Genomic DNA, 14,600 nt, shown 5'->3' with positions numbered 1-14,600 from the left:
ACCACATTGAGCATCAGGGAAAGCTTCTCTAAGGTAGTAAAGATTAAGCCAAGACCTGAATGACAAGCATAAGTCTAGAAGATGAGTAAGGGAGGTTAAGAGGGCTTTAGGCCCGTGTCCAGTCCCTGGGAAGAAGGCAATATCATTTTTTTATGGACTTGATAGAAGGCCTGTGTTTAGAACATTGTGAAAAAGTTTCAAAATATTGTGAGATGAGAATGGAGAGCAGGCAGGGAGGAGCCAGGCTGTGCTGACCCTGCTGGGCCATGCTAGACATTTTAATCTTTATCCTAAATGCAATAGGTCACCTTAGAAGATGTTTAGGTATAGAGTGACATAATCAGACATGCATTTTTAAAATCTCCCTCTGGCAGCATCCTAAAAGAAACAGGGCAGAAGTCCAGTCTAGGACCAGGCGTGCAGGAAAGGGTGTGGAGAGAAAACAACAGCTGGAATGGACACACGGGTGGAGTCCAGGGGCTGCACTCAGGCTTCGGGCTCTTAGCTGCCTCCACACATCACCTGATCACGGGGGCGAGGCTCCTGAGATGGCCTCAGGCTGGATCAGGATGAGTTCTGGATGGGTAAGGTGAACCTTGAGTAATAGGCCTCCCTTGGGCCTACAGCTGGGAGTGATTTGGGCCGGCTCCATCTCACACCTTCTAATTCAGCGGTAGAGCCTGGGCATCTGTATGTTTAACAAGCTCCCCAGGTGATGTGATTATGTGCCAAAGTTCAAGAACAATAGGCATAATTTTTATTAATGAAAGTTAGAAAGGAAAATTACCGAACCCTATTTTGATTTAATCTTCCCTATCAAAAAGGATGATCTTACATAGAAAGAGCAGAACAAACGTGCATAAGAGGAAATTAAGGCCCAAGAGAAGTGAGGAGATAAGGGAGAGCAGTGTGCTGCTTTAGATGAATTCAAGTCTCTGCTCCAAGATAAATGATATCCCACAACATGGCAAAAATGTAGGTAACTAGTACTCAAGGGGCTGCTTCTTGATGGAGCAGGGTCTAAAAAGTTTTTCCTTAGATTAAGTAAAATATGCCTCCCTATAACTCCAATCACTACTAATCTTAGTTTTGCTCTCTGGGATTACTACTCCACATGACAGCTGTTAAATTACTTGAAGATAATGCCTTTAAAGTTTACGACACAAAATACACTAGGTTTTACATTCCCTTATTCCATTTATCTTATTCTGAAAACAGCATTGCTATTGGTAAAATCTAAGTTGCTGAAACTAAGTTGTTTTGGAGCCACTGTTGGTGTTGACTTGCTTGCAGCCCACTAAAAACACTTTCAATAGCCAGTGTGCAAAGAACTTCTCACACTTCATCCCACAGTGACTATCAGAAAGCAGAATGGGCTCACTAAAAAACTGTCTCCTAGAATTACTAAAGCAATAGATTAGAAGGCAGCTCATCTGTCTATTGCATATCTGGACCTCAGCAAGATATATGCCTTATCCCTAAGTGATTTATAGCTAGTTAAAAAGCCTGCCAGAAAGTGGTCATTAATATATAGATTGTGGTCAGTTTAGACAGAGTTATATGGTGGCATAATCCAGGGCACAATAGTCTTATTTCTGTCCAGCATCTTCACCAAAGTCTTGAAGGATTAGAAGGGAACTTTCCAAGCTTCAAGATGAGACAAAGTTGTGAGGAATAACCCAACACAACAGAAGAAGAATCAGAACTACAAAATAACCCTACAGGATGGAAAGAGGAGGTGAAAGCAACATGATGAAATGAAATAAGAGCAAAAGTACAGTGCTGCATTTTGTCAACTACAAGACAGGATGGGGGAGCCTGCTCCAAGAGCAGAGTTTTTCATGGACTGACAGCCACAGTGTGATGGGATAACAAAAAGTTAACACAAACTTGGGATATATTAACAGAATATTAGTAGACCCCTACTGACCTGGTCAGGCATAGCTAGAGGATTGTGTTCTCAAGAGGCAGCATCAGGCTAGAGCACTGGAGAAGACAGGACAAGGTGTGGGACCTCTATCGGTCATATGAGGAATAGCTGAAGAATGGCTAAGAGCGCCCATCTACCTTCAACCTCTCCAGATGACACTCCTTCCCCTTCCCACCTGAACGAACACTCGGATTTCCCCATTAAATTTCCCTCTTAACCCTTCCACTCGGCTGCTGCTCATTTTCCCAGTCCAGATGGGTCAAGTCCTCTTTGGAAGTTCTTCCATCTACCAACCTGCAGGACATTCCCCCACATGGGAAACTGGCTCAACATCTTCCTTGTTCCCCTGTGTTGTACTGAATCCTACCTAGTCCTAGCAGACAGACGGTCCACGACAGCCTAGCCCACTCCTAGTCACAAACTGTAACCACTGCGGGAGAGAATCACATAATCATGCCAGTTGGCTCTTCCCATGACCTCTACCTTCAGCTGGGTCCTCAAAGATGCTCATCCAAAGTCATTTTCCATTCCCACCATTCACCCTGGCAACAGCGCCAAACATTTTTCATTCTAAATCTTTCCCCCTACACCTTCACCCACTCCCCACCTAAAACTATCTGTCAGGTTTCATCTTCCTAAGACACAGATTTGCAGTTTCAGCACTGAGGATTTCAGAAATCTCCTAGCACCTCAGTTTTCATATTCTCTATATGGATCACAATCTGATTCTTCCATTAAATCTTGTCTTTTAAAGTCTATTAAAACCAATTGTTTTAAGCCATTAAAAAGCAAGTCTTTATTACAATAAACAAAGTCCTAAAGAGAATTTGATGCCTCTAACTGGGAGTAGTGCCATACAGTTCTATTCCTGGAATACTTTTGCATACATTAAAATGAAAACACTTTTTAGACTGATCATATCTATAATATATTATTGTTGCTATTAATACTGCACAGTCAATGTACACCAACTCTCTGTGTGAAGCCCTGAGATATGTGGAAGCATATCACATAAATAATGGATATGTGAAGCATATCCATTATTTAGTGTGAAAATATACCACCGGGGCATCTTTGCACAAAGTGCAGGCCTAACTTGCCCCTCTGCTGGGTTACCCCGTAAGTTAATATTTCCTTCAACATTAATCTCCTATTCTGATCCTTTTGCCCACAGTCTATCACAAAAGGTAAAACAGGGCAAAAAAGGACCCTAAGCAACTAGTAAAGGGGACAGGTATGCATACACATGGGTGTACATATATATGTACATATACATATGTATATAAAACTAAAACTAAATATAAAACTAAAAGAGAAAGATGATGTGTTGGAAAAGAATAGGAGAACAAAATCAAGACTTCCTCTGCATGGAGAGTTAAAGACAGGCTAGAAATTGAACTGTTTTGGGGGAAGAAGGATAAAACGAGGCATTATATAGGAGATAAACCCTTCTTATCACAACTAAGTGTTAACTATGCATCTTATATTCCCAGATAGGAGAAAATTACAAAGACAACTTTTTGAAACAAAAAAATAATTTTTCTGGGAACATCACCCTCTCTACTTTTCTGAAAGCGTAATAAAGTCAGACCATCTTCAGTTAATAAGGGAATGCCAACAGACAGAAATCCAAACAGAGCACCTTTAAGAAGCTCATCTGTGGATACTGCTAACAGGCTAAGCAACAACATAACGGGTTGACCACCAGCCCTTCACAGAGTCCTAGGCAGCTTCATTCTTTAAAGCCAGCACAGGCTGCACCTAAAGTCTACTCTTCCTCATAATGTGGCCACCAGAGCAGAATCAATATGAAATAGTGTTTACACACAGGATTTGAACCCTTTCTAAAAATAAGGATTGTGACTAGCAACCTCCTGTACAGAGGTTCCCTGCTCACACATGTGCAAGGCAGCAGCAAATTTGCCCAGCTGCCCCACCTGAAACATCTCAAAGGAAGAAGACAGGGCAAAACTTCCCAGGAACTTCAGAAATTACAACACTGCACCACCAAAGTAAAAAAGAACCACTTCCAACAATCTGTCTTTCAATGCAGTGACTTCAGTTCCTTGACACAAGTTGCCTACAAGTGAGCAAGGACCACAGTGACTGTGAAGCCTGAGAATTCACGTGACTCCCACTCTCCTCCATACCCACACTGATGGTACCCTACTGTCATTCTTCCTGCTCACCAACAGTATCTGAGCCTCTTACGGGTCCGTCCGCCCTCACACTCACAGCCACCATCACCCCAGGCCCACTTCATCTCCCAACTTGTTTCACATTAAAGAATCATGTGGTCACTCAGCACTTGAACAGAACAGTAACTTAAGACACATGCAACTCAGCTGTGCTTTCTGATTTCTGAAAGGATTACACTAGTAAATGTTTCGGGACAAGCACTAGAATCCTAGGACAGCCAAACATATACACAGCCTAATTCCAGCTGGCCTAATTGGCTGAGGTCCCCTTAATTGTTAAAGGAGTTCTGTTTGCTGAGGGAATACAGAATCAGACTGAAGTTAGGTGGAAACCACTTCAGTCACAGTAACTGCTGATAAGATTATTATTAGACAGGATGTCCGGCAAGCAGTTTTTACCTTAAATACATGCCTTATATAACTGGAATTTAATCATTTAAATGATTATATTGAATTTTAAAGTATAATTCAGATATTCCTAATGCTAACTCCCTTTTATGAAAATATTCTCTCTAAGTATCCTAAATAATGTATAATGGACAGAAGAAAAAGAAATTAGTCCTGCAGGACACATGTCACTTAGATTGTTGGCAACAAGCCCAACTTGATAGGGATGAAGGTGACTGCTTGCTAAGAATCAGGAACTCACAGTCAACTGCAATAGCTGAAGTAGCCTCCAGCAAGTCATTTCTCCAAGAATCAATTTCTTCCATCTGTGAAATATGTACCTTTAGAATTGTTTTAGGCCTTTGGTTTGTAAATGGTAAAGAACTGCATAAATGAAAGTGAGGTACAGAAATGGGAGGAAGCTGAGCCATGATAAAAGTACATTTCAGCTTCCCAAGAGTACTTGGTGGTAAGTACACAGGGCCATGGAGCTATGGAGAGCTGCCTTTAATTCCTGTATTTACCACTTACTAGTAGTAAGTGGGACCTTGGGTGAGTTATTCCACCTGTCTACCATCAGTTTCCATAAGAATGCCACCTATCTCATAGAGCTATTGTGAGGAACGTATGAGTTAAACTAATTAGAACAATGCCTGACACATGACAAGCATTTAATAAATGGTAACTAATAGTAATTCAATCAAACAGACACTAGAAAAATATTAAGGCTAGGATAATAGTGGGTCCTGCCTCCTGAAGAGGTCAGTGACCCATTTATTCATTGATCACCGAACCAAAAGTCACGTAGTAAGCAGGTACAATGTAAGACAATGGGGGACACAAAGATGAAGAAAACATGGCCCTAGACTTTGAAAAGTCCAAAGTCTGATGGAGGAGACAGACAAGTGAACAGTAATCATCAGCACATGGAACAAGATATAATCAAGGGTTGTACAAGGTGGCACGGGAGCCTGAATCGACTCTGCTTGGATAGGTTGGAAGAGGCTTGACAGAGGTGGCAGCATTTGATCTGAGTTTTGAAGAAACAATAAAAATGTGTTTGGAAAAACAAGACAAGGAAGAGTGTCTAGGCAGAGAAAAAAGCATGAAATACAATAACATATTAATTTAAAATAAAAAAATAAGTGAAACTTCAAATGAATTGCTTGTACATTACAAAAGGAGAAAAAGTCACAATAAATAACATGATGGACTATCTAGCAGCCTATGCAGAAGTGTCCAGAATCTACTCCTGAGTGAAGGGCAAATAGGGGTCTGAACCAAGGAAAAAAATATCCTGTGCACTTCCTTCCAGCATTTACATGCAGGGAAAATCAACTTTCATTGACTGCTTAGAAAAACAACCAAGACTCAAAAGAACCAAGAGCTGCTTTTAAAGGAGAAAGGAAATCACGAAAGGCAACGCTGCAACCTAGGAAGAATCATGAGAAGGGAAGCCCCTTGGGTGTCTGCAAAGGCAGTTTTACAAGCTACTGTAGGAGTGAGAATGTCGAGTCTCTTCTTTCTTAGCATCTTCTTTTCTCCACCCAACTGCTTCTCTGAGCTCCCCAGCCCCACTCCACCTTATCCTCCCTGAGTCTTCCCCACATCAGTGAATGGCACCACCATCCTCCAATTGCCCAGGTCAAAACTCTGAAGTCCTGTTTTCCCTTCACCATCAGCGAGAGTTGTGAACTCTCTATTAAAAAAAAGAGAGTATTCAGAATCCTTCAGTGTCCTTCCACCTCCACTGCTACCACCATTTACTCTCTCGAGCTACTGTAGCAGCTTCCTGAACATAATTCTGCTTCTTTGTTTAGCCCCTTATGGTCCCCTCAAACAGCATCCAAACAGGTTTTATTATGCATGTAAATAACATAATGTCATTCCCTTGCTTCACATCCCCCACTACACTGGTACCCCACTGCAATCAGAACTAAACCCAAGCCACTATTGCGGCCCCCAAGACTCCCCATAATCTAGGCTTTGCATGAGTTTCCTACTGCCTGAAATGTCATTCCTCACAGATCTTCAAAGCTTTTCAAAGGACCTTTTCTCAACTTTCCAATCAAAATTAGCTCCTTCCCTCTCCGAGTTGTTACCTAGCAATTATCCTATTTCATTTTCTCATGGCATTCATTATTATCAGACATTATCTTATATGTATGCTTATTTACCTATTTATTGACTGTGTCTGACACTAAAATATAAGCTCCTTGTGAGCAGAAGCTGTGTCTCTCTCACTCACTTGCATCAATGCCTAGCAGATAATACGCACTCATTAAGTATTTTTTGAATGAGTGAAAAACAGAATAGCAGCACATCCCCCACCCTAAAAGCGAGATGATTCTCCCAATCCACCAAACCCAAGGGCCTGAATCAGCATTATTTTTTAGGTGTAGCGGACCCATCTAGAGGATAATGAGTTTAAAGATATCTTAAGCGATATCTCCCAACATCATATCCTTACTCTATTGCTATCGCCGCTTTCTGAATCAAAAGAAGTGAACATTTGTGACAGACTAGGTGTTTCCTGGCACCTAGAGACAAGCAGCAGATGTCTGAATGATAAGAGGTCTAGAGGAAGCAACTTCCCCAGGAAGCTGTGGGGAGGCCCTGGGCCTTCAGCTGAACATCAGCCATTAAAGACTTCCACAAAATATCACCATCAGACAAGCACTGCAAAGATACCAGGGAGGGAATACAGAATCAGACTGAAGTTATGTGGAAACCACTTTAATTAGGTTCTAGCTACCACATGGCTATAAGTTTTGGTCCTAGGAACTGCAAGAGACACTGGAAAAGGCTAACTATGAAACACTAAATGCTTATGACTTCCTCAATTTATGATTGCTAATTTCACTTCACTCTTCTGGGAGTTTAAAGACGTCTTCTGCCTTTTATGTTGGCAAGTGGGAGAACTAGAGGGGACTATATAACCATGATCATTATCTACAGTTTTGGGGTAAAAGCTTGAGATAGCAAGAGTAGCAAGCCAATTGCAGAGAGGTAACTGGGCCCTTCCTGTTACAAACCTCTTGTCCAAAGGATTACATGAACTAAAATGCAGATATGGCATATTGCAAAGAAGTTACAAAATCCATTACAGGCAAGAATTTAAATTTAGTCATGCAATTACATTGACCCTAAACTTGAATAAAACTGAACAGTTTAAGTAAATGCTTTATTGAAATGTGATTTAAGCTGCTGCCCATCACTAGGGAACAATGACATCCTGGGACAGGAAATTAGAAAGAAGAGTTAATGCTACTAAGACAGATATGATATCCTCTCAACCCTTATTGCACCGATTGCTTCTCACCTGAACTTTCAATAATTCATATTTAATGAGACACTGCCACTGGGCTAGTCACAAAAGAAAATAAATCCCTGTAATAAATCCCTCAAAGAATGTACAATGTAGCAGGGTAGAAAAGATGAATACACAGTATCCTTAAAAGAAGGCAATCTTAACTAAAGCTTAGAGGGTGGATGCACTGCCTTTGGATGAAGGTTCCAGAACTTTTTCCTGAAGAAGATAACACAGTGGCCTTGGAGGATGGGTGGAATCTTGTCAGCAGACAGAGACTACTGTAGATGGGCTGGCTGAGTAAAGGGGTACAGAGAGAAGCACGTGTACTCAGGAATGGTATTACAGTTGGGGCACAGGATGTGGTATGCCAGGGCTGGGGAGGATAACTATCTCTTCAACTACAACTAAGAACAGCGCTTTTCTTCTCTCTCCATATTACCTAACACCCAGTTTGCTACATGTGGTAGGCCCCAAATCATACTTATTGAATAAACAAAGAAGTCAATCCAGAGATTAAAAAATTAAACCTATTCAATTCATTTTCACATTGCTGCTGCTCCAGATGTTCCTGGGCTTTCCTTTAAAAATTGGGTCACAGTAGAACACTGCATCTCCTTGGTTATGGACAGATACAGGGATTCTGTCACTCATAATATGGGAACATTTAAAGAAAGCTCACATGGCCAAGAGTGGTTGGGGTGACAAGTATGTATGTGGACATCTGGAAATTCGGAAAGTTTGAGAAAAGTTGTTGGGTCCAATACCTAGTGGATGTTGAAAAAAAAAGAACACTAGTCTATAAATCAATTCTATTACTACCATAATCCCAAAATGAAGAGCACTAATACTCATAGAAATTCCAAGAAGCTATCAGTACCTAGAAATTAACTTGTTTTATATTTTCATTTTCAGAAATATATCCAGTGAATGTGTTCCCTGCCCTGCCAGTAACTTGCTGTGCAACTGCAGACAAGAAGCTTAACTTCCTGAGCCCCCTAACAGGGAAGAGGGTGAAGAGAAGCTGACAACTGGAGGAGGGCCAGGCCTGTGGAGGTGGCCACACTCTCGATCTGCTCAGATGCATTTGTGGCACAGGCGAGCCCCACATCTCCTCTGAGCCTCACTCTCTGCACGTGTATCTGCTAGGCGGGGATGCTGCTAAAACACAGATCCTCTTCACAATTTTTCCAGCCATTGGTTTCACAATATCTAAGGTACCTTTAGGTTCTAAAATGTCCTCTGGATCTACTTTATGATCTCATCTTTAGATTTAAGGACAAAGCCTTGAGAGAAGCATCTTCTTAAGTGAATCTGGCAACACGCAGTCTCCAAAGGCCATTTCTAAAGCATTAGTCATTAACAGCATAAATAGCAAACAAAAAATGATCAGAATACAGAAATCAAACATTTAAAAAGCCAGTGGTTGCCAAATCATAGAACATATATTTATATATATTTTATTAGTCATCATAAATCCATTACAAATCATATATAAACACTTATATATATGTGTGTATATATATACATTTGCTTCTACAAACACACACACACACACACACGCAGTCTAAGGATTACTATAAAGACAAAAGGAAAGCTATTTTATGCCTTAATGAATAATCTAAAGTCTACTACTTTTTTTTTTTACATATATTTAGGGGGTATAAGTATGGATTTCTTATATGCATATAGTGCATAGAGGTGAAGTCTGGGCTTTTAGTGCACCCATAACCCAAACAGCAATCATTGTACCCAATGGGTCATTTTTCAACCCTCACCACCACCCCCACTCTCCCATCTTTTGTAGTCTCTAAGTCCACTACTTTAAATGCAGTAGCATCCATAGCTACAAGCTTCAAATTCACAAGTTAGTGTGAATTTTACTCTTGTATTTTTATCAAGGACATATGTCTAGTGAACACATTGACCTTTCAATCCCACATATGAATGATTAAAGTTTTATATAGTCTAAAACATGGCCATTCTTCAAAGAGCAATAATGTTCTTCCTTAATGCAGATATCTGGTTATCTTTAGTGTTTAGATGTTTGATTTTTATAATTCTATATTATTTTTTAAAATATACACTGATGCAAACTCATACATTCCGACTAAAATATATACACTCACAGAAACTGAAACCTACTCTAAGTAACTATCCAAGAATACATTTACATAATATGGGCAGGAGAGAAGAAGAGATAGGTCATTCTGTTTATAAACAATTATGTTTTGAGACCATTAAGAACATTCGAGCCTAACTACTATAAACAAAAATCTAACCATAAAAAAGATCCATGTTGAGGGCTTATTACACATTTTGTTTTGACTTACTTTCCCTCTATTCTAGTCCACCTCTACCAATGATAGCAATTAGATGACATGTAAACTTCCTTTCAGCTCTCAATACTTTTATCTGCAAATTAAAGATTTATAATAATTAATACACTCTCTTGTCATCATGACCTAAAAGCATTCAAACTAGTCTTTAAATAAATCTGTTTTTGCACAAGTGGGACAAAAAGAAAAGAGTTGGGGGTCTTAATGCACCGAATGTGAATGATTAGTCTGTAATGTAATGCCGATGTTAATTTCTCAGAAGAAAGGTAAAGTAAGTAGCTGACTAGAATTTATAAAGAGAAATGTCTAATGGAGAACCAGAGCTAAATGTAAATCAGAAGTGAATTCTGTGTGCCCGATGAGCCACACATTGACCTTGCCTTATAACTACCAATCAAGGCCTCCTGTTCGCCCTGGGCAATTTTCAAGCAGACTTAATGAAATAGTTATACATGTAAGAAATGTAAGCCCAAATCCGAGAGGGTAACACTAATTTTCTAATAGTAAGGGTGTGATGTTATCCCCTGCACCACCTGGATACAATATAGAAACGTATAATAAACATTCTCCCAAAGTGCATTATTACCGTTCCACCAGGGTGTAGACTGAGATTGCTGCAGAGTAGAGCATTAGTAGAAATATCCCCCAAAATGTTATCCCCAAGTTATTGAATGTTATTTTTTTAATAAAAAAGAAGAAATCAGTGTCTTCAAGTCTTGATTCTTTAATAATAAGCCGCTTCACAGCTCCAGGAGTTTTGAAGTGAACACATCTCCTCTGGTAGCCCCTCACCCCCAGCCTGCCAGCGTCTATGCAAGTGAAACCTATGAGTCTGTCTTACCTGTAATCTGACTCTGTCCTTGTGGATTAAAAGGACTTGGTGCAGAGTTCAGGGAGGGCCGTGGGTTCTGAGGCGGGACACCTACTCTCATACTGGGATGAGGAATGCGCCCTAAATCACTGAGGCGGTCAGAGAACAAACTAGGTTTAGAGTCATCAAGCTTCTGTCTGTGCCCTGGAAATAGCAAATCATAAAATAAAAGCATATTAATTAGCTGAACAATTGACCATGCTAAATAGATATGTGAACATACAAACTGGGAGTTTAAGCCAAGGAATTATCAATATTAATATTTATAATGACTTGTCTACATAATGCCTTCCATTTCAAATTGCTTTATAAGCAGTATCTGGTGGCTAGCATTCCTAGCTCTGTTTTATAAATGGAGAGCTGAGGTCTCAGAGGACAACTTGAAGTCAAGCATCAATAGAGAGGCAGGATACTAGACACCTTCTCTGGCCCTCTCAGTAAAAAAAAACAAAACAAAAAAAACAAAACAAAACAAAACAAAACAGGAGAGATGTGTATTGGGGGTGTTTGCTTGTTTCATGATGGAGGAAATCCCCTCTGAAAGTTCAGAGAGTCCATGCATGTTAGCCACAATGTCACAAAGCTGGAGCAGAGACACGGACAAACACATTTGTCAAAGGGAAATTTCCACGATGACCATAGTGACTTTTCTTTAACGTTACAACTACTCTTTACTAAGACTCTTTTCTGGAAAATTAAAACTCAAACCTAAACCCCTTTAAGAAATAAAAAAACAGAAATGTAAGCAGGGAAACTCAAATTCTCAAGAGGAATCTGGATATTTTGTGATATGCCAAAGCTGGAATGTGTATAATAAACTCTGTTAAATCAGAGAGAATGCTTTTTTATTTTAAATCCACTACTGTGGTTTTGGAAAAGAAGCTGAAATACACTCTTTAAGTAAACATGTGACTGTGACAATCCATTATTTGGCGGAGGCGGGGAGCCTTTCTATCTCTCTTCTAGTTTATTCAAGTCTAAAAGCTAAAGAAATTCTGGGTATTAGAGAAATGCGCAAATTAAAACAAACCAAGATACTAAGACTTCTTAAAAATCATCAAATCATTCTTAACAAAAGACATACTAGTGTCTTGGTGCAAGTATAACAGAAAAGCATCTAAATCTGGGTGTACCACAGTAGAGTAAATCTATAGGGTGGTGCTATTGGGGACAAATGCGATGCTAATAGAGAAACAGAAACGGACTGTGGATTCCTTCCTCCAGATTCTGTGCCAGTGAGGCCCTAGGGTGCTGCCCCAACATTTTAGTATGACTATTAAGTAACTGAAGCTGATTCGAGGAAGAACCACCAAGATGATGATGGGATTAAGAGTTTGCCCCTTGAAGAGAAACTAAGGGAATTAGAATATTATCCATAAAAGAAAGAAACCTTGAAGAAGGTTTATGAAAAGCCTTCAAGCATGGGAGTTTTTCACTACTCTACGGGTAGCGCAAACGCCTTAGCTTCCACTTAATACAGAACAAGAGGAATGTATCAGGATAGGGTTAAATTGAACATTAGAATTTCCCAACTATAAGCTGTCTTCGTAAGACAAATTCCTTATTTTATTTGCCCCAAAATGTATTTTCCTGTCTCCTTTTTCATTGCCTTCCCAGCCCAAAGAAAACAGATAGGAAGCCAAGGCTTGGTAATATGAGTGTAGCTGTCTCCACGGCCAAACGTGTTCCAACTAGGCCCATTAACTGAAATGCACCCACCACCCTATTTCCTGCCAGTGCAAGTTTTTGGGCATCTGCTATAACAGAAGGACTAGACCTAGGAGAAAAATGAACAGGAAAAACTAGAGAAATTCATTGTTAATGGTTGTTTTCCCCACCATTACTGTTTTGCATCCAGATTACAAATAGATTTTAGATCCCTAGAGGACTTTTAGAGATGACCCAAAACAGCTCCTAGACCCTGGCAAGTAAGGTGTTCACCTATGAAGTGACTGAGGCCTGCAGAGGTAGAACAACTAGCTTATGGTCCTCGGCTGCCGACTAGCTCAGCCTTCACGAGGATATAGCCCTCGTCCAAGTTGACTGAGCTTTCCATTCATCATGTGGCACCATCAGTGCTGGTATTCTAGCTTTCTCTTCCCTTCCTCTTCCAGCTGCTATGGAGGACTGAAAATATCCAGATCATATAGAGTGAAACACCTAAGAACTAAGCCCAGTGAGGTGCCAAGGCTGGCTTTCAACATAAGCAGAAGTAGCAACAAGGATCCAATTACAAAGTTAATAATTCACCCATTACCCTAAACAAATGGCTGTAGCCTAACTCACCAAACTTCCATCAGTACATCTTGCTGGGTCTAACTAGTTTCACAATTAGGGAATTATATAGTACTTGTCACAGATCCATGGAGTCTGTTCCTCACACTCACACACAGACACACACATGCACACACATAGTATTGGTGTGGTGTTGATACAGCTGTAAACATTAGCAAGAAAGCTTACGGAATTGTCCCTGGAAGTTATTTTTCTTAATAGGCCATATTTTTGGAATGGCAGGTTCCCTGAGGGCTGAGGGGAGGGCTACATGATCTTGCATGGTTCCTTTATACACTAGGACTTTACGTGGGCCATGGGTCACAAGAAAATTTAATAAGCTTTGCCTCTGCTTTCTATAGGCTTTTCATTAGGTTTTCCTAGAGGCTGTATGAGATGTGAGCTCAGACTGTACATGTGTGAGTACATTTTTACTTTCTCTTAGCCCAGTGCTTTCAGGAGTAATAAGAGGTTGCAGGCAAAAATAAAGGACTTAGGCTAGGACTGGTAAGTGTGAAAAATTTTAAAGCAGGTGAAATTTTAAAACCCTTCATGATCTTTTGGAAATTATCTTCAAAGAGCGCTTCCAAGTATCTACAGGCACCCTAGAATAATTCAGGAAACATTTATCTGCAGATGCACACATACAAAAACATACGCATTTTTCTTTGTAGATATCTGCCCCTTCACAGCCACCACTGCAACCACAACAAAATGCACTCTTCATAATGTATGAAGTACATTGAAGAACAAAGTACATTGAAGAGAAAAAGCCAAACAAGTTCTTCACACTTCAACTATGACAAATACCTGTTACCACTAAACCACATCAGGGTAACACTCGAATGATGGGCTGAAAGAAGGTGTACTTAAATCCCCAGCACCCAAGCAATTCCTTCAGAAATTAAGAACATGGAAGACCAAGGACACACTGACTAAGTCAAGGACAGGGTACTCTGTCATAGTGCAGTGAGGACTAAACCTCATCCAAAGGGCCAACGAGTAGATGTTCCAAACAGGAGGAGGGTAATGAAGAATGGAAAATTCCTGTATTATACTTGAGACTCTATGTAAAAATGCTCAGTCCTGGATCCCTTCTCTAGCTGAACTTTCTCCCTGAATCCTTCCATCATTGCTGAATAAGAAAATTCCCTAGGGAGCTTTGAAACACGGATGTCCAGGCCCCATATCAGATCAATTCAATCAGAATTTCTGATAGTGGGACCTGGGGAAAAGGTCTCTTTTATTCAAGATTTCACCACATGATCCAATGTGCAGCCAGGATTGAGAA

The 14,600-nt window shown here is 40.2% G+C and overlaps 1 protein-coding gene across 6 annotated transcripts in view; it reads right to left on the bottom strand.

The window, feature by feature from the left end:
- The window catches only part of RUNX2 (RUNX family transcription factor 2), a 227,237-nt gene that overhangs the window by 47,934 nt on the left and 164,703 nt on the right, over nucleotides 1–14,600 (bottom strand). For 3 of the 6 annotated variants that reach the window (XM_034962200.4, XM_034962201.4, XM_063605296.1), the window contains one exon: nucleotides 11,006–11,179. The exons of the other annotated variants lie outside the window; for them this stretch is intronic. In XM_034962200.4, the coding sequence (XP_034818091.2) occupies nucleotides 11,006–11,179 (174 nt within the window). The remainder of the gene's footprint in view (nucleotides 1–11,005; nucleotides 11,180–14,600) is intronic. 6 annotated transcript variants of the gene reach the window in all.

Source organism: Pan paniscus, chromosome 5 (assembly GCF_029289425.2).
Source record: "Pan paniscus chromosome 5, NHGRI_mPanPan1-v2.0_pri, whole genome shotgun sequence".
NCBI classification, from domain to species: Eukaryota; Metazoa; Chordata; class Mammalia; order Primates; family Hominidae; genus Pan; species Pan paniscus.
The sequence above is the reverse complement of the archived record's forward strand: the minus strand, read 5'-3'. Positions and strand labels throughout refer to the sequence as shown.